Raw genomic sequence first — 20,126 nt, 5'->3', positions numbered from 1 at the left:
AACCCGGGTGTGATTTACGAACGTTTCCTGTCGAAGGAAAAGTTGTGTTGTTCTCATCATGTGTTACAGTTCTCACGCTGAAGAATGATGAACTGCTATAAAACAGCAGCCACTGTGGGGGACCACATGTTTTTCTCCCTGTTTAAATCCCGGACAATAAACCGCAGGCTCCCGAACACAAAGCCTTTCCTTAGCCGGAGTCAAAGCCAGGCGGCGGAGTCCTCCTCAGAGGCGTCCCCAGGTCAGCACACCGCTGATAAACCCCGCCTGAGAGCCATTGACCTTGCCCGAAAGGTCCGACAGGAGAAGGCGAGGACTCGGACAGAGCAGACAGAGCCTCCAGTGTCCGCCATGCAGCAGAGGGTGATGGAGCTGAAGCGGTTCAGTCTGCAGCTGCAAAACGTCCACCCAAACGTGTTGGCCAAACACCTGCACAAAAACCTGCTATACCAGGATAAAGATGTGGTGATTATCAACAAACCCTATGGCGTCCCCGTCAGAGGTAAACTAAGGTGGCTTAAAGAAAGAAAATCAGGAAATGTTTATAGTGTGTTTTTGTTAAAATGTAATTGCATGTATGTGTTTATAAGATTTCAAATTTGGACTGATAATAAACTCTCTTTCAGAGGACTCAGGCGTTACCTCCATCACATCTGTGCTTCCTGTTCTCTCTAAAATGCTGGATGGACTGAAGGTGAAGAATGACTCCAACCTTCTGCCCTGCCTGAGTCTGGAAAAGGATTCAACAGGAGTTCTCCTGCTGGCCAGGAGCGAAGCAGCAGCAGAGAACATCCTGGACCTGAGCAGAAATAACCAGCTGGAGAGGAGATATTGGTAAGTAGTGAGACTTATGAAGGTATTTAAGGAATGCACCATTTAAAATGTGTTAGTTTTGATCAGCTGGCCTGCTCTTCTCAGGGTGATCACTGTTGGAGTTCCTGTTCCATCTGAAGGGTTGATTGATATCCCCATCATTGAAAGAGAAGTTTCAAGTCCTCAGCCTCATTTCAAGGTGATTATTATCCAGTTTGGATTATTTGTATTATCACAATGCTGTGAAGACTAATCAGAGGGACTAAAAGCAGATAAAAATGGACTTTGAAAAGTAAAACTCAGTTTAGCATTAATAAGCAATATGTTCCCAACATTAACTGCAAAACTGACAGCTTTACTTTTTTCTTATCTGTGATAAAAGACAGACAGATAACAAAATGAACATGTCCTGCTACTCCTAAGTTAGGGTGCTAAAAATAGGATAACACAAGTTATTTTAAGCATATTGGTTTACATGTTGAAAATAAACAAGTGAAATGGGTATATATTTGTTTTTTATTATGTTTCCTAATAATTCTGCACAGTAATATTTACCTGCACACACAGACGTCCTCATACAAATCTAAAAAAAAAAAAAAGCACATCAATTTCCAAAAATATGAAACTTTGATATTAAGGAGTCTTTTGGATTAATTGACAACACAATTGTGGTGCAATAATAAAAATAATCCTCAAAAATACAACTTGCCTAATAATTCTGCACTCAGTATACGTTTTGATACAGAAATGAATGAATTTTACTGAATGTTTATTCCAGATTACGTTTTGGCCTCAGAATGGCAACTGAGCAGTAAAATTTTTTCTTTCTTGGTCTGATCACAAAAAGTTATGATGGATTAAGTACATTATTACCAGTTTATTTTTAATATGACTAAGCACACATGAATATGAAAACACAGTAGAGCGTTACCCTCTACTGTGTTTTCATATTCAGTTAACCGTTTTGTTCTGGCGGGCTCTTAACTTTCATAACATCTCCTTTCAGATGACCCTGAGTCCGCTTTACAGAATGAATGAAGCCGGCGAGAAGCTCACCAAAGTCAGAGGTCACCGGCAGGCCCATCCTGCAGTCACCAAGTACAGAGTATTGGACAGCAGCTATGGCTGCAGCCTTGTTGAGCTCCAGGCTTTGACAGGTTACATATCTTACATACACTTATCTTCTTCCAGATCAGTTTTAGTTTCCTTCAGGGCTCCTTTTTCCACTTTCCCTGTTTTCCTTCATCCACAGGGGTTAAGCACCAGATGCGGGTGCATATGGCGTATGCTTTGGGATGTCCCATCCTTGGAGATCATAAATATTCCCACTGGAGCAAACTGGCACCACAGGTGAAACATGTATATTACTTACCACAGGGTGCAATGGGGGAGGGCAACACAAAGACACATGGAAAAGGAGGCATGGGTGAATTTCTCCCTTTGCTGTTTCATTCCCTGATCTGTCGTCCCCATAAATCAAAGAAGCCTCAGACGTAACATTTCATCTTAACCAAATGTTTTATGTAATTTTCCATGATCTTTGTGGGTATATTATTGATCTAATCTATATTTAGATTGAAAAAAAGTGAATGATCTGTCATATTTTAAAAGAGTCAGAAGCCTCGAACAGGGATCCTAACCAGAATCATTAGAAATCAGTGCAAAAGAATGTCATGCAAAAATAACAGTTTGCTTTGAATATTTACTAATAAATACGTTTTTATGCGACTTCATCAAACTCAGAAATATAAAGATAAATGAATGCAAAATGGTTGAATACAAAGGATCCTTAAAGGAATAGTACACCCAAAACATGATTAGCCTTCATTTTCTACTCACCCCCATGCTGAACAAAACTCTGGAGTACTTTTTTGATATCTCAAATGCATCTGGAGATCTGGGAGGCTTCTTGCCGTCTGCTGACATTCAAATAATGGAGGTCTATGGTGACCGAGACAGAAAGGTCCATAAAAGTCCACAAAAACGTGTCAATATTCCTCCATACTGCTCGTCCAATGTAATCCAAGTGTCCTGAGTGGGTAGCGTCCATAATTTACTCGAAACGAAGTCATTTAGAATGTTTTTAGAGCCTAAACAGTAGTGTATAGGATTTCCTAATAGCGCCCCCATGCGCGCTCACGATTCTACGGAAGCCGGCAGACCAAACCAGCGCATTCAGCTCGGCAAAGAACTCATGCTCTTCCTCAACACTGAAGTCCTCAGACATTTTTCTTTCGTTGTTTCTTTCTTTGCACAGGTAAACAGCACATTTCTTCTTCTACGCTTGCATTATCGGCAGAGCAGACGCTGAATGCGCACTTTCTTCCGGTTTGGTCTGCCGGCTTCCGTAGAATCGTGAGGGCGCATGGGGGCGCTATTAGGAAATCCTATACACTACTGTTTAGGCTCTAAAACATTCTAAATGACTTCGTTTCGAGTAAATTCTGGATGCTACCCACTCAGGACACTTGGATTACATTGGACGAGCAGTATGGAGGAATATTGACACGTTTTTGTGGACTTTTGTGGACCTTTCTGTCTCGGGCGCCATAAACCTCCATTATTTGAATGTCAGCAGACAGCAAGAAGCCTCCCAGATCTCCAGATGCATTTGAGATATCAAAAAAGTACTCCAGGGTGTTGTTCAGCATGGGGGTGAGTAGAAAATGAAGGCTAATCATGTTTTGGGTGTACTATTCCTTTAAGTGAGGGTTAGAAAGGAGGGATTGAGTGTGTCAGTCAATACAAAAAAGTCCTAATCAGTTTTACCAAAAATATTTTCTGACACTGCAGTGAACTTTTAACATGACACTTATACATGTAGATTGGCTAATTTCTAAGCTTTCATTTAGCTGTGTGCCTCACTAAAACCTAACGAAAACATCAGCTTCATGTTGTTTAAGATTAAATTTCTCCCCGTTTCACATTTTGTCATTTAATAATTAACTTCAGTCTGATAATGGAGGTCGCTTCTATGTACATCTCAGTGAATTAAAATACAAAAATATGTTAAGCAATTCTGTTAGAAATCATAATCCATTACAGAGAAATATCCAGAATCATATAGATGCTAAAGGTTAATAGTTGGCTGAAAACTAAATCCTAAACATTACTTATAGAAACAGAAATGTCAGCATTCTGATGATGGTCTACCCAGTTTAATTTCCTTTTACATCAATTCCAGCAGTAATGCAACATCACACCGAGGCCAGGAGCCATAATAGTAACGCTGGTGGCTTTGTTTACGGGCTTTAGCTTATCTGCATTGTTGGTTCTGGTGTCTCTTCTCTTCCTCCTGACGATACTTGTTGAAAACTATGGAGTTCCGGTTGGACCAACTCCATCTATAAAATTAAATGGGGATCGTTGTCAAGCTTTTAAGCAGATAGCAGCATTAGGGTGTTGGAAAATTCCCCTGCAATTATACACTATTCAAAAAAAATAAAGAACATGTAAACAATACAACTTTAATTAAATCAAACTCAAAAAATAAAACTGTCCACTTAGGAAGCAACACTGATACTGATTGACAATCACAAGCTGTTGTACAGATGGAATGGAAAACGAAAAAAAAGAAATTATTGGCAGCTAGCATGATGCTCAACCAGGGAGTGGTTCTGCAGGTAGGCACCACAGACCAATTCTCAGCACCTATGCTTTCTGGCTGATGTTTTGGTCACTTTTTTATGTTATTGGTGCTTTCACACTCGTAGCATGAGACAGAGTATACCCACACAAGCAGCTCCTCCAGGATGGCACATCATTGTTAGTTGTGGCAAGAAGGTTTGCTCTGTCAGTGTAGTGTCAAGAGGCTGGAGGTGCTACCAGGAGACAGGCCAGTAGACCAGGAGATGTGGAGCAACCCGCTACATCTGCCTTTGTGCAGAGAGGAACAGTAGGAGCACTGCCAGAGCCCTGCAAAATGACCTCCAGCAGGCCACAAATGTGCATGTGTCTGCACAAACTCTTAGAAACCAACTCCATCGGGATGGAATGAGGGCCTAACGTCCACAACTGGGGATGGAGCTTATAGCCCAACGCTGTGCGGGATGTTTGGCATTTGCCAGAGAACACAAGGATTGGCAAATTTTGCCACTGGCACCCTGTGCTTTTCACAGATGAAAGCAGGTTTACACTTAGCACATGTGAGAGATGTGCCTGAGTCTGGAGACACCATGGAGAGTGATCTGCCGCCTGCAACATCCTTCAGCATGACCAGTTTGGATCCTGGGTCAGTAATGGTGTGGAATAGCATTTCTTTGGAAGGCCGCACAGCCCTCTATGTGCAAGCCAGTGGTAGCATGACTGCCATTAGGTACCTCAGACCCCTTGAAAGACCTTATCTGGCTGGAGCGTGTCAGCAGTTTCTGCAAGATGAAGGCATTGGAGCTATGAACTAGCCCACCTGTTCTCCAGACCTGAATCCCGTTGAGCACAGCTGTGATGTCATGTTTGGATTCATCCATCAACATCGCCACGGACTGTCCAGGAGTTGGCGGATGCTTTAGTCCAGTTCTGGGAGGAGATCCCTCAGGAGACCACCTGGCACCTTATTAGGAGCTTGCCCTGGTGTGGTTGGGGTGGAGGCCACACACAATACTGAGCCTCATTTTGACCTTTTTTAAGCACATTATATCAAAGTAGGATCAGCTTTTAGTGTGTTATTCTACTTTAATTTTGTCTGTGGCTCCAAATCCAGGCCTCCATTGGTTAATACATTTGATTTCCATTGATTATTGTGGATTTTGCTGTCGGCACATTCAACTTTGGACAGAACAAACTATTCAATGAGTATTTCATTCATTCATATCCATGAGGTGTTATTTGAGTTGGCTTTATTTTTTTTAAGCAGTGTATTTTTGCTGAAACATAGTGGACTGACTTCAGATAGTATGGCTTTCTAAATCTTCATTGTGGGAACTTCAAATTGGGCTCAAATCAATGTGGATTGTGTGTCTTTCCTTTCTTCAGAAAATGAGACTTATATCCAGATAAAATGCAAAATTAACTTCTATTTGAAAGTCACTTATGTCTGATGTGGTTCTAGGGTAACTCAAAGAAATTATGACAGCTGACCTTGATGCAACTCGGGTAGCTCTCCCTGAAATGCTTTTAACAAGCTTTAAAATCCTGTATAGTTGTCACTTCTGAATGTGCACCTTTCCACTCACCATTAACGGTTGGATACCACAGCCTATTTATTTCTACAATGACCTATTTGTGTCTTAACATTAAGCCACAATGAGCTGATTTAGGGGTTAAAACATTCTGTGACTTAAATGTAAAGAGTTGCATCATATTTTAAATACATTTTCCTTCAAGTACACCTATAGAAAGCAGGTAATTTGTTGAACTTCTAATAAGGCCTGGACTTCCTTTCTTCCATCACTCAAATTGCTAAATTTTTGGTCTACAGAAATTACCAGAAGGTGTACTGAAAAAGCTCGGACTGGAGCAGACCAAGAGCCGCCACCTTCCTCTTCATTTGCACGCTCGCCATCTGGTGCTGCCAGGTCACAGCGGGTCTGACGTCAGCACTTCCTGCCCCCTGCCCAAGTACTTCATAAAGACACTGAACAGACTAAGGTTAACATTTCCAGAGGACAAAAATAATAAATAATCCCTCTATGTCCAGAGACAGCTGGCATAAATGGTAGGCTGCTGAATAAAGAGTAACCAACCATTTAAACTAAATGGGGACTTGTATCAGAATTAATCTGAGTTTTTTTTTTATAGGCGTTCAATAAGAGAATGCTTTTTGTTTGTGTCATCCAATGTAACATTTTCCAAATAAAGTGGGTGTGTTAAGTGTTACTGGAGTTTATTAACTCAAAGCTACCGTAATAATTGTATAGCACTGTATTTTCTATATGATTTGCATCAATCAAAATACAATGTTTCCATCTGGTTCTCCTTTTTAATGTCCTACTATACACACATACATGAAGGGCTGAAGATGGCAAAATATTTGATAGTTATCTAACTGAGGGGTTAAGTCTAAATAATTACAATAAAATATTGGATCCTGTTGAAAATTGACAAGCTATAAGTAGAAGTAAAAAAACAAAACAAAAAAAAGGACAAAGGCACACATTCTTCTGACTTAATCATATTCATACATTGTTTAAATTGCTGTCAGAATACAAAAACTGAGCAATCATCCCTGTAATTATGAGTTGCAATCTATCATAGTGAGAGCTTGAAGAAAAGTAAGACTTGAATAAGATGTTTAAGATTGAATAATTTGGTATGATGTTGATAAGAGGTCTACAGGAAGAAAAAAAACCAAACTCGTCCACCTCTGCACGTGAATGTCACACTTCAGCAGCTGGCTCTGCTCAAAGGTTAGAGTTTCCAACCCCATCAGATGAGAACTAGCAAATGCAATCATACTGCTCTGCTAAGAAGAAAATGATTGTTTCAGAGGATGCCCCGCTTTATTAGATGACATACAGTCTGGATAGGTACTGCATAGTCAAGTCCAGCCAGTTCTTCCCTCTTAGCTCGAGCTTTCAGGAGCGGTGCCAATGATCTCCTGGATCTCTCGGACTACGATGATGCGAGAAAGCATTTGCTCCACCTGCTGACTAGAGAGCGGCTGAGACGAGTACCACATGGGGCTGTTTGGCGCCACAACAGGCTCAGGCGTCATGTAGTAGGCGTCACTGCGCCCTTTGACGCTTTGGGGGCTGGGAAATAAGAGAAGGTTAAGTTTGCTTTCAGACAACGACCAGAATGCATCTAGGCATTATGATAGGATTAGAGAGCTGCTCACCATTTGAAGAGGTAAAAGTCGTAAAGTTTAATGGGACAGCGAAGAGGGTTCTCAGGATCTTCTATCTGCTCTTCATACATGTCGTCAGTTCCTGAAAGGACACATAACACAACAGATGCTTAAAATCCTGATTCCCTTTTCGGGTTTTAGCATTGCCTACATTTGTGTACAAAGCATCCGGCTATAGTAATTGGGTTTTTAACAATCAAACAGCACCACACTGAGGCTGGCCCTCCAGTCAGCGGCGTAGTAAATGGCTGTTTGACAGTTGCTGACAAATATATAATTCAAATGGAAAAATATATGTTTAAAGGCATTTAAATAGCATACACCTAAAGGATCTTAGGTCCATCTCAAATCCCCAAAGTTGCAGGAACTCAAATATGAATGGCTATTTTAATTGATTCTAAAAGCAACACTAACGTTTAGCCACTAGGAACACTAGACCTGTAACTTCCAGGTTAAGTGCCTCTAAAAGCAATTGGCAACACCGCAGTGTCACAAAATTAAACAGTTTCCTTCAGTGTTTTGGAAAGTGATATCAGACCACTTTGGAGCAGTAGACTGAGAAGTCATGGAGTTAGTAGTAAAAACCAGGCTGTATCCACCCCTCTAGATTTAATCCTATCCAAGGGAACCAAAGATATGACTGATCAGGTCAGCGTCACATGTTTTAATCCTAAAAAACAACCTTTAGCTGAGTTAGCTCCCATGTTTAAGGGGAGCTCAGATCACAATAAAGTGGTGCTCTTGGTCACATGACCCATTCAGTGATGGACCAGACCCTCTGAAGCTACATAGATGAGTTTTGTGAAGATCAGCTTGACAGATAATTGATATGCACCAAACAAAAAATAGATAATTTTATACCTCTGAAATTAAGCCAATTCTTGGGACAAAAACGTACACAGTTCTGCTTGAAAATAAATTGTATCTTAAAGGTGTAGTAGAGGATGTTCTTTTTCCATTAAGAATATGTTTAAAAGTTACCCTTTTCATTCATATTTCAATGCCTTTTCTCATCAATGTGCGAGTTTAGGGCGATGCATGCTAATGTGACGGGAGGAAATTCTTACCAGGCAGGTATTTCTTCGCATTTATCAGTCTACCAAAACTCAATTTTAGGGCATCCATGCATAACGAATATGTAAATAATAAGAATATGTTTAAAGTTTCCTTTTCATTCATATTTCATCAGTTTTCTCTTCAGTGTGCAACAGGGGAGGCATTTCTTGGCATTCACATATTGGTGTGTCTGATGTAGTGGAAAAATCGCAAGTTTTCTTTTGGAAAGTAAAGCTTGTATGAGCGACGCAAACAGCAACTTTTAAACAGAGCGTGCACGAGGAGAAATGGGCTTGTGCATGCTCTTGCATGCATTTAATAGACGTTCCCTCTCAGGAGCTAGGCACAGGGTTGTGCATGTGCATTTTTTATTTTTAAAGTGTAGAGGGCAGATCTTTCCTCCACTACACCTTTAAAACACGTAGACAAAACAGGTCATGGTAGCACACCAAAAATATTACTGACTCAATATATATATATATAAAATAATGCTCAAATGCAAATTAATTTCACCTTTTTGTCCAGAGCTGTGTTGGCTTTGCACTTTTAGAAGGCGAATACTGGTGGCCTTGTCCTTGGCATTAGTAGGGTTCTTTCTCGAGTGTCTCAACACCTTAGAAAAAGCCACTCTCATGTGGTGTTCAGGAGTTATCAGGCGGAAATACCTGCAAAAAAATACTGAGTTTTTAAAATCTGTTCCCAAGGGATGGATTCAACCCATCCAATGATGAGTACTTACTTAGTGTTGAAATACATTAGTGTTGTGAGCAAAGTGGAGGGAGAATGAGCACCAAGCTGTTTACACTCCCACAGCATCTCCTCTGTCACATGACTAGGAATGATATAACCTAAGTAGGAAAAAAAGGGAAAGGAAAATTATATATTTAGATTTTTCCAGTGTTTAAAACTAAATGGTGACTTGTCCTTACCTAAAGGATGGATGCTGGGTTTCCAGCCATGTAAGAGTTTGTGTAAACTCTCGCAAAAACGCGTGTAGTATGGATCAGAGAAGATGTCATCCACACGTTCGTTTTCATACAGATACTAGAAAAAAAACAAAAAAGAAAACAAAACCAGATAGTCACAAAGAGGCTTAGACAGTGTGCTGGTATCTTTGACATTGAAGGCACTAACCTTCTGTATACACAAGAACACATAATACAGAACATCTGGGGCCAACTCTTCTTCCTCTGCCCCTCGAGCCTCTTGAGTCATCAAGGAAAGTCCAAGGTTTAACTCTGCAACCGCGCTGGAAACCAAGTCCTCTTGGAAACGCAGAGGCTGGCGCCCTGAACACAAAAACAGAATGGGGTGGGGGGCAGCCACAGTCTGAATTATCAGGACAAAGTTTGTTCCTATGTTTCTCAAACTATAATAGAAATCAGGATTACCAACAGGTTGAAAAATGAAGAGCTGCCAACCAAAGTTAACTGAGCCAAAAAAAATTAAATAAAAATATGGCTTTAAAGATGCTATACTCTTCCTTTGAACTGTCCAGAGACTTAAATAGGTAAGAGACAGTGTTGATTTTAGATTTTGACATCTATATTGACCTTTACTAGGGAGAACCATGTAATGCAGCTTTGCCTGTCCCCCACCTGTTTCTGTAAAATGGCGGGCAGCTGGCTGAAAGAATAAGTATTTGTCATACTTGCAGATTAGACCGATTAGGTTAGGAAATATTTTCAGCTGTGATGTGTAAAATAAAAGGAGCTCTGGTCATCACTCCTATAAAGGCCTTTTTTTTTTTTTTTTTAATAACTGACAAGCTGTAAGCTGGTTGGCTGATTTTTACTAACAAATATCCAATGTAATAAAAAACACAATTCTATGATACAAAGTTATGGATTTCCATTTTTTTATTCCACCATATTCTGTTTATAAAAGGAACCACGAAAAAGAATATTTCCTGTGTAGCTGGGTTGTTGACATAAATGGCAAAAAAAAAAAAAATTAGTTCAGCTGCCATTTGTAAATAAGGTGAATAAGAACTTTTAGACGAATCCAAGGCACTTTAAAGTTTAATTCAAGTTAAATGTGAATAAATTATGCATTATCACTAAATAGTAGATAGTTATAGTAGATATGCAGATGCAATTATTTGCTGCTTCTCTACAAAATGGATAGAAACACTTGAATATATATATAAAGATTAAAAACAAGCACTAGAGACACAGGCGCTTGTTTAAGGAAGCTATGATTTGAAACTAAAACAGAAAAACTGTCTATGATGCTCTACAGGCAACTAAATTTGAGTTTTCTTTGATTTATTTTAAAGAAAGCTCTAGATAGTTTCTTATTTCTCTATATTATTGTCTCAAGACTTCAATACCCAAAGCAGGTGAAACAGTCGTTTTAATTAAAGGTTACTGCAAGGAGAGAATCTTTCAAGTCTACTTACGTCCAATGGGTGCGAGTTTTGTCTGTTCCTGCTTGCTAAGCTCAGCGTTTTTTTTCTTTGCCCAAAAACGCCACACTTCCAGACCCTCCTCTGGCTTCAGAGAGATGGGAACCAGAATCTCGGTGGGTGCTTGGCCCTCAGCCTCCGTCTCTACTTGGCCCTTCGCAGAACCAGAGGGAAAACTTTACAAATGCTTCCTCGGAAGGCTCTTAGGTTAGTACAATAAAGCACAGACTATATTAGGTTCACAATAAAGGGATATCTGTTAAATGTCCAGGCTATCCTGATGATTCATATAGTGACTGATCGTCATGTGTAGCCATGTAGAGAAATGCCCTTCTAACCTGCAGATGGAGCTGCTGCTCCTGGCCGTCTTCGCCTTGGCTCTGCTGATGACTGGGGTCCCATATATGAACTGACTGTGTAGTGTTGTAAGTCCCTCCTACTGTCTGCACAGCTACAGGAATGTGGATATTCCCGTTCATGAATTGTGCAGGCAGCAGCGTCTGCACTATCTCTTCCTGGGTTGCAGTGGAGGCTGCTTGGCCGTCCGCAGACCTCGACACAGAACTAGAGACCCCTTTGTCCTTGCCGTTCGTAGTAGTAAGTTGCACTGCACTGTATGTGTCTTGTGGTATAGCGATGTGCGTCACCCCCTGCTGCTGTGGAGTAGAGTAAACGGGGATGGTCCACGTCTCACCTGTGGGACCTGTGATAGTTCCTGTCGTGCTGTACAATTGAGCGCTGTCAACGGTGAGCAAATCTGGTCGTAGGGACACATAGCTCTGCTGCTGCCCCTGAGGGATGGTCAGAACTGTGGCCACTTGCTGCCCCTGCGGCACAGCATAGGAGACAGCCAGGGGAACATCCACCTTGCGCTTCTTAGCTGGCTGGAGAACGGTTGCCACAGCGCCAGGCCGTCTCTCTCCTTCCCTCGGAGAATCCTGTTGTTGGGAAGGAGACATGGCCTCTATGGTCTGGATCTGGATCTGTTGGCCACTTTGTAGTTGAATCTGTTGGCCAGCCTGAAGCTGGATCTGCTGTCCTCCAGGAAGTTGAATATGCTGGGTTCCTTGGAGATGGATTTGTTCACCACTTGACAGCTGAATCTGCTGACCTCCAGCAACAGCTGCGAGCAGTTGAGCTTGAATCTGTAAAAAACAGTCAGCGTACTCAGAAAACAGTGATGGATTGTGTTTGTTTACGCACATGATTTTGATGACGAACCTGCTGTTGCTGTTCCTCTGTGAGCTCTGCCTGCTGCACCAGCTGGGCTGTAGAGATTCCCTGCAGCTCCTGCTGAGATGGAGAGGCCACCTGCAGAACCTGGCTGACTGTTTGGCCAGACTGTTCCTGGATCTGGACCTGTCAAAATACAAAGACCCCCCAGTCATCACACAAAACCAGAAACTGAATCTTCTAGACCGATACAGGAATTTGATGCTAATTTATTTCTTACAAAGAGGGCCAAAGACAGAAGGCCTAAGGTCTAATCTTAAAATGCAAACTTTTAAAGCAAAAACACTTAAAATACTATTTTAAAAAGATAAAATAGACATTTCTAAATTTCCAATAAAATGTGTACGAAACCATTTTGACATTCTGCTAATTTTTAAAATGCTAATTTTAGTCACTGCATCAAAATTGCACACAAATACGTTTGTTCACACGATAACACTTTACATCAACATAGCAGCGGCGGATTTAAACACAAGAAATATACTCAGTATCCAGGCTCATTGCGCACATCGCCAAAAACTACATTATCAAAATACTCAGTCTCCTCATGAATCCAAACATGCTGCACCATCATCCTCCAACCACTTCTGATCTTCTTCATTTTTTTGAAAGGCAGTAAGGTCCAGCTACAGATCATGTGACACATGTGATCCAAAAGTGTTTTCATTGCAGCTTTAAAACATAAGAATTTGGATGTGACAGAAAAACCACCCAATCATAGCTTAAATTTTTTTATGAAAGAGTGTGACTTTCTTTATTTAAATTGCAGTGTTTCCATCTAGCAAATTTATTTCTGTAATCAAAATTTGCCGATTGATGTGTTAATGGAATTGCAGCTGATGAAGCAGCAATGAAATTTAAACAGAAATCTACAAGTCAAAAACCAAATTATTCTACATGAAGGAAGTGTTAACAATGGCGGTTTCTCAATATGTGTACTTGTGTGTTCTCGTGTCATCAGCCTCAGCCCAACGGGAAAAGTCCCTGGATATTGTTCTTTCCCCTCCCTCTTTACCTAGCATCCATCAGGCTTGTCAGTTCTTGTCAGGCTTGTCAGTTCTCCAGATTGACAGCTGTCCCAGCATGCACTGTGGCAGTAGCTTCTAGTTCAGCACTTACAGAGCTCAGAGTATTAAGTTAAAAGTTAGCCTTTCTGCTGCTATTGTTAGTTTGTCTTATGAAGAACATATTTGGCGAGAACACCAGTCTGAACTTGCGTTCTTGTGAATTGAGAAACGGTGACAATTTTGCTTAGAAACTATACATTTCCACTTTAAACCTTTAGAACTCTGTTTGCATAACAACTGCAGGAGTTTTGTATTATGACTTCACACACTTACAGAGTAAATCGGGGCCAAATAACAACCAAAAGAACACTGCAACTTAACGATAAGAGTGATCTGGCTTTAAATTCACACAATCAACTTTCCCAATCATATCGCCTCCATTGTCCACTAAATATTCTGCAATATCGCCATGCGAGATCTTTCAAAAACAATTTTTAAAAAAAGTCCTTGCCTGTGTTGTTGCCATAAAATAACTTGTAAAAGCCCCAATGCTTAACTTCTTAAACCTGTTTACAGTTACCAGATTACTCTAGTTTATTTCACAAAGTAACCTTGATGCTCGCTGACGGATAGAGGTGGAGTGTCAAACATCAGTTAAAGATAACATCACAGGTGGAGTGTGGAGCTAGGTCAGTTAAAAAAAAGGACATTAGAATGTGGCTGAAGTGTCTAAACCCCACCTGCACTTGAAGTTGCTGTTCAGAGCCTGGATGCACAGACATTTGGGGGGAAATCTCCGCTGAGGTCACCTGGACCTGCAAAAAAAAAAGAAATATTCAGATGAGTAACAGTGAAACCATGATGAGTAACCTCTGATTTAATTTCTGCCACTAATGTGCAACATGTCCTGACTTATTCAAGAGAAAACAACTGTTACAAAAAATAGAAACTTAAAAGTAAGGCTGTGTAATGTTGCCAAAAATGTAAATTTCAAATGCGACTTTATTCTGGTTTTTCGCTGCACTAACGATAAACATAGAAATGTTTGGCCTTTTCATTGTTTTTTTATTTTTTATGGCCATTAATGCTCTCTTTTCCAGAGTCCATCATTACCGGGCTTATCTTCACTTCTTGCACATGGATCTGCACCTAAGCTGCAATTACTTCCTTCCATCCACAGCAACAACAAACCCACCTTAAGCCAATTATCACCTTGGAAAGGGCTGGAGTGAGAAATGCAATTTATAAACCACAGAGCCACAGACATTTTGGTCTCAAAAAGAATAACAGATTACATTTATATTGCCAATGTAATAAATTGTCAGGCCACATTTACAAATAAATAAGATGCAATGACCTAATTGGGTAAGGGGAGTGTTGGCTTAGTGGTTAGAGCAGTGAACTTGGGCTCTGAGAAGGTTGTAAGTACCCAGTTTGATCCCCACAGCCTCCACTCTGGGTTCCTGAGCAAAACCTTAACCCCACACTGCTCCCTGGGCGCGACAATGAAAGCTCACTGCTCCCCAAGGGGATGGGTCAATTGCAGAGAGTAAATTTCCCATATTTATATTTAAATATGCAATATTGTTAACCAAACCTCTATTAACCCCCGCCTGCCATCATGTAAAGAAAAACTGATTAAATACCGTAACATGTAGCCGTCTTTCTAACATTTTCTTCACATTTGCATCTTTAAGCTTAAACCATAGAAATTAAAGAAAACATCCAGGCCCAAGCTTGATCTCAAAAACCCTCATTAAAGACTGCAATCTAGTCTGAATAATCCAAACTTGAACTCTTGGCTCAGTTAAAGTGCGTTTTACATGAAAATGACAAATTTAAGGACTATAATTACGGTAGCCTTGTTGTGATGCATAAGCCTTAGGTTTCACATCAAACTGTCCAAGGACTACAGATGGAAATAAGTCAATGGCTATAACCTGGAATATTTACATATGATATGTATGTTAATTAATATGTAGTGCCCCCTTTAAAGAAAAAAAAAAAGCTGCAGTTTAACATGGTGATGGCAGAATCATGCTTTGGAATCGCTTATCCTCAAATGACACTTGAGGTTTTGTCAAAACACACTAAAATCATGAAAATCTCTGAATACATGCAACTTTTAAAGGTCTGCTACAAAATTAAACACACACAGAGGTCTAAATTTGAGCAGCTCTAATCTGTTTCTGAAAAGGCAAAACAAGACATCACATATTAGACAATAAGAAACATGTCATCTGTATGTGTAAGTCAATCTGGTAGTCAATCTACCAGACAGTGAATACACAGCATTCTGATTAGAAATTGTCCAAAAGCATTTTTTGTCACTACAACTTTTTAGATCAAATTTTCAACCCATTAGCTTAATGTGTTTTTTTTTTTTTCACTTCTCGATCAGCTGCATGTAGTAGATACAGACATTGAGGGATGAAGTGGACTCATCTTAACCACACCTCTAATGCACATCATGTGGGGGCCCAAAGCCATTGAAACGAGATATGAAAGTGTAAGCCGTGATCGTGGAACAATTGTAAGAGGTACAGTACAACGGTTCAAAATCAACAGCACAGCTCTCGTGTCCCTCTAAGCACATGGGAGATATTTTTCATATTTTAATTCATTACAAATTTGTTTGATTGAGGTTTTATATCCGTTTTGCTAAGAGGAAGATCAATATTTTTGATAGTGTAGTAAAATACCTTTTAATTCAATGTCTCTGTTTAGAAGTCGGACAGATTTTTCCATCTAACAACTCTGCTTAAGTCTGTCGGCATGAAGAATGCAGGGGCAGGCAGTCTGGTTGGCAGTGCGCCCGTATTGGATAACGGTAAGAGCGACGTTCCATTGTCGATCAGACACATCTTCAAAGAGCTGACTGAAGAGGTTCCAACAGAGAGGTTTCTAACGTGTATATATGTGCAAATAAGGAGGCAAATGAGTAAAACATGACTTGTGCAGTCGTTCCTCTAATTAAGAGACAGCGTTGCATACTACTTTGAGTGGAATTTTTTGGGTTGAGAACCCTGCTATGCCCCTTAGAGTCTGCAATCGCATCTTCATGGTCTGAAGGTAGACAGCTTTCTGGTCTCACTGGACCAACTTCAATGGCGACAATGAAAAAAAATGAACACTGAGGAGGATCTATGGGTGCATACCTGAGGGGTGCCATTGGTATAGTAATAGGATTTTATAGCAAACAGAACCACACAGATCCATAAATATTAGTAATACACATGTGCCCCATTTACACTACCCCTCTGAAACCAATCCAAGCTGAGTTTGGACAGAGCTTAGATCAGTTAACTGTTCTGACCTTGGTTCTTAAGACCATTTACACATCACGCTAGCACAGTTCCTCACTTCCTATCGGCGGCCCACAAGGCTACAGCTCTCAAGGCGGGAATTACAACAACAAAAAAATTTCGGCATCCATAACATTCAGGAACTTATGTGCCTGAATAGCATCCTCTGCCCAAATTTCAATAAGAACCTGTTTCGGCATTATACCAGGTGACACCACGCATTTTTGATGTCATTTAATGTTAATAGGTTGAGAACAAGTTTGTGTTGTGAACAGGTGAAGAGATCTGTGAATTGCAAAGCCAAACACGCCGGAAAACCTACGGAATGAGTCAGCTGACTGTAAATAGGAGAAAATGGGGTCTGCTCATGCACTCTTTGTTATCAGAGAACCAAGCCACAACTGTTTAACTAGTACTAGATTTAGCTTGGTTCAATTGCATTTTATTTAGACTCAACAGTTATCTCTAGGAGTGTCGGCCTTGTGGTTAAGGCATAGGTCTTGGAATTTTGAGGTTGTGAGTTCGAAACCCACTCCCACAGACTGCGTTACCGGCATTGTTTCAAAAGTGTAGTGTAAAGGCTAATTTATACTTCTGATGCATAGCCTCTGCAACCGTCAAATCTGTCTCTGTGCACCTCAGAAAAATCCTGACAACACGTAACAAAGGCCGCAAACCCACACAGACCTCAAGTGGAAGTGGAAAACAGAGGACTAATAACAATGGATAACCAAGACGAAAGGTTGATCAAGGAGGTTCGGAAGTACAACCACTTCTACAATGCCTGAGACATGTTGTGTTGGAAAATAAACACTCCCGCCGGCACCGCCGAAGAGGTTCTCGTGACCATCCGCCGAATAGGCTCCCCCTTAGCGCTTTGGCGGGAAACTGCTGTGCGTCCCTAGAAATTCCAGACAGACTTTGCAGAAACATACCAGCAAAACTGGTTCGAGACCAGACGCAAGCAACATTTGATGTGTGCGGTTGCAGTATAAAGTATTAAATGGAGCTATGAGGCTGCAGCTCGATCCTTAACTTTTATTGGAACCAAAATTCCTTTTAAAAGCAAATTGTGGCTTCACTTTAAGAGTCTGAAATATTAGTCTAGAAAGCTGGAATGAGACAACAATAAAGAATAGTAAAATGGTAAAGTGAAATAACAACTTTAGCAAAATATTTCCTTTGACAGCTGTAATAAAAACAGTAAAGTCTTACAGGGCAGGCCAGCTCCAGGAGGGATCCAGCCACCTCTGTGCTGTCGGTGTAGATACAGTTGACCTCCTGCTGCTGGTACACCATGGTTGTGGTGGTAGCTGCTGCCCCGCCTTCTCCCCCCTGCTGGCTGAACTCCTGCAGCACCTCTGGGCCCTTAGCGAGAGACTCCAGAAACTCCTTCATCCTATGCTGAGGTACCGTGCGGGCCTTCTGCCGCACATATTCATCAAATGAGACCACCCCACCCTCCTGTTCGTTCATCGTCACTTTACCTGAAATAATAAAAGCTGTATTTAACTGGACAACATATGAAAACAAACATGAATCTTGTTAGGCATGTTGCGTACTTTCTGTAAGATAATTCACAAAAACAAAACAAAAAAGAAAACGGCTCAGTAGTAATTATATTATTTTAGAAAAACATGATATCCAATATTCTTTCTCAGAAACGTTTCACAAACAAATGATTGAGGCTAAACCGCTAGATTGAACTTTTTTTTAACTTTACGATCACAGGTCATATACGCAACTACATGTGTATATTGGGGGAGTCGTTTACATGGTTAGAAATTAGTGGCCAAATCAACTCAAACGGTTTTTTACCTTATTTTGATTATTTGCGATCAACTGTTTTAACGCTGGAGCTAGCTGTTAGCATGCTAGCTTTATATTAGCAATACCCTGGCTAGTCACATCCCATATGGAATGTTTCCTAGCAGGCCAGGATTGGTCAGAATTAACAAGGTTCAATACAAGTACAAATATGTTCACAAAACCATAAAGCGTTTTATGGACGTTTGATCTCAAAACAAACATCAAAAGAACTATCCATTCATTACAACAGAGCGCTAGCTAACCACAGAGCTAAATGCTAACCAGCTAGCTCAACACCCTGTAGGATCCCGTCATGCTACCTTAAATAAAACGAAATCCTCTTCTTTCCGCCAAGGCACGGTGTTTAAAACTAAAAAGCCGATAAACGTATTTTAGCAACCAGCAGCATGCCAATCGATGCCTACATAGCGCAGCGTAAGCAGCGGCGAAATCCCGCAAATAAGGCTGTGATTCCACCGCGATAGAAATGTAACTGCTGCGGTGAAGCGGGGCGAAGAGGCTCTGACGTCTGCTTATTTTACAGGCTGAGCTCCGGAGGTTGCCTGCCTCTGCTATGCGAGTTTCCCCCCCGCGGATAACTGACCAAAATCCAAATAAATATAGCTTAGCCTCTAAAGAAAACCCACCTTCGTAAGTTGTCCAGAAAGCAGTTAAATGTCGGAAGTACAGGCCTTGAAAACAATGATAGTAAGCAGGCAACCAACGGCCTGACGCTCACTCCTAAACTGAGGCTCCTATCCTGGGACTCAAATCAGTGTCTATAACTGAAATTAAAACGTCATAATGATCAACAGATAACGGATAAAATAAAGCAGGACTCTATAAGTTTGAATATACGACTGTGCCAACATCTTAGAAAGAAAGACGAATCAAATAGAATCAAATATCCATATACAGTACAGATACTTGAAAGTGTTGCACTAGACAAAGTGAAAGTGCAACAACACTACAATCTAAAGTGTCCACGTGCACATACGAAAACACATGTTACAATGGGGAATTAGATGTGTTTTAATCATATAAAAACTATTTTAAAACCCAATTTTTAGGAAAGTTTGTGGTTTTAAGTAACAAAAATTATTTGAAATAATCAAAATAACAATAAAAACTGATTCACAGACTCATCAACACTGTGGTATTGTTAAAGTGCTCTTCTCACTAGTCAACAGTAAAGCCTGGTACACATTTGAATGCGTATACCTTTAACAAAATCTAACTTCCCCAGTCTGCCTTAAAGTGCCAGGCATGTGCCACTGAGGGCGTCCCCCTGCTAGCTTCACAACAAACTGCCCCGTGCTGCTCTTAAGGTGGACCGAGCTAGATGTGCTCTGAATGGGCAGAGTCTGCCACTCAGTGGACAGGTAAGAGTTAAAATCAATCCCTGTTCACAGATTTGATGTGATCCTGCAAGATATCAACTGGAGTGATGTTAGTAGAATGTAGAGCGTAGATTAATTAGTTGCAAAACGCCCACCAACATTAGGCAACATCTATGAAGACCAAGGAACACACCAGGCAACAAGAGATGGTTGTACAGAAGTTTAAAGCAAAGAGAATTTAGAAAACAATCTCTCAACCTTAAAAACATATTTCAAAGTACTGATCAACCTAAAATAAATGCTAAAACATGTAGCATCTGTAAAAACAAAAAACAAAACTCTGGAGGAGCTGCAAGGATTCACAGCAAAGGT

The 20,126-nt window shown here is 40.6% G+C and overlaps 2 protein-coding genes across 3 annotated transcripts; one reads left to right on the top strand and one right to left on the bottom strand.

Annotated features, from left to right (window-relative positions):
• Positions 1-9: 9 nt before the first annotated feature.
• On the top strand, positions 10-6,720 carry LOC119780024 (mitochondrial RNA pseudouridine synthase rpusd4-like). Its single transcript, XM_038279902.1, has 6 exons — positions 10-502; positions 627-834; positions 919-1,012; positions 1,820-1,970; positions 2,066-2,163; positions 6,230-6,720. The coding sequence occupies exons 1-6, from the start codon at positions 85-87 to the stop codon at positions 6,431-6,433; spliced, it is 1,173 nt and encodes a 390-aa protein (XP_038135830.1). The 5' UTR covers positions 10-84; the 3' UTR covers positions 6,434-6,720.
• On the bottom strand, positions 6,711-19,214 carry LOC119780023 (glutamine-rich protein 1-like). 2 transcript variants are annotated; one of them, XM_038279901.1, is made up of 12 exons: positions 19,062-19,214; positions 17,821-18,092; positions 14,041-14,115; positions 12,282-12,419; positions 11,399-12,205; positions 11,055-11,214; positions 9,788-9,942; positions 9,583-9,697; positions 9,393-9,501; positions 9,167-9,318; positions 7,589-7,679; positions 6,711-7,502 (listed from the first exon to the last, which is right to left on the bottom strand). In XM_038279901.1, exons 2-12 carry the CDS (start codon positions 18,079-18,081, stop codon positions 7,313-7,315), a joined length of 2,253 nt encoding a protein of 750 aa, XP_038135829.1. In that variant the 5' UTR covers positions 18,082-18,092; positions 19,062-19,214; the 3' UTR covers positions 6,711-7,312. The 2 variants fall into 2 exon arrangements, with proteins under 2 accessions (XP_038135829.1, XP_038135828.1); XM_038279900.1 differs by lacking the exon at positions 19,062-19,214 and adding an exon at positions 18,735-18,938.
• Between the last annotated feature and the right edge of the window lie 912 nt (positions 19,215-20,126).

This window comes from Cyprinodon tularosa, unplaced genomic scaffold (genome assembly GCF_016077235.1).
Source record: "Cyprinodon tularosa strain WSP-4 unplaced genomic scaffold, ASM1607723v1 ctg154, whole genome shotgun sequence".
Taxonomy (NCBI): Eukaryota; Metazoa; Chordata; class Actinopteri; order Cyprinodontiformes; family Cyprinodontidae; genus Cyprinodon; species Cyprinodon tularosa.
This window is presented reverse-complemented; position numbering and strand designations above follow the sequence as displayed.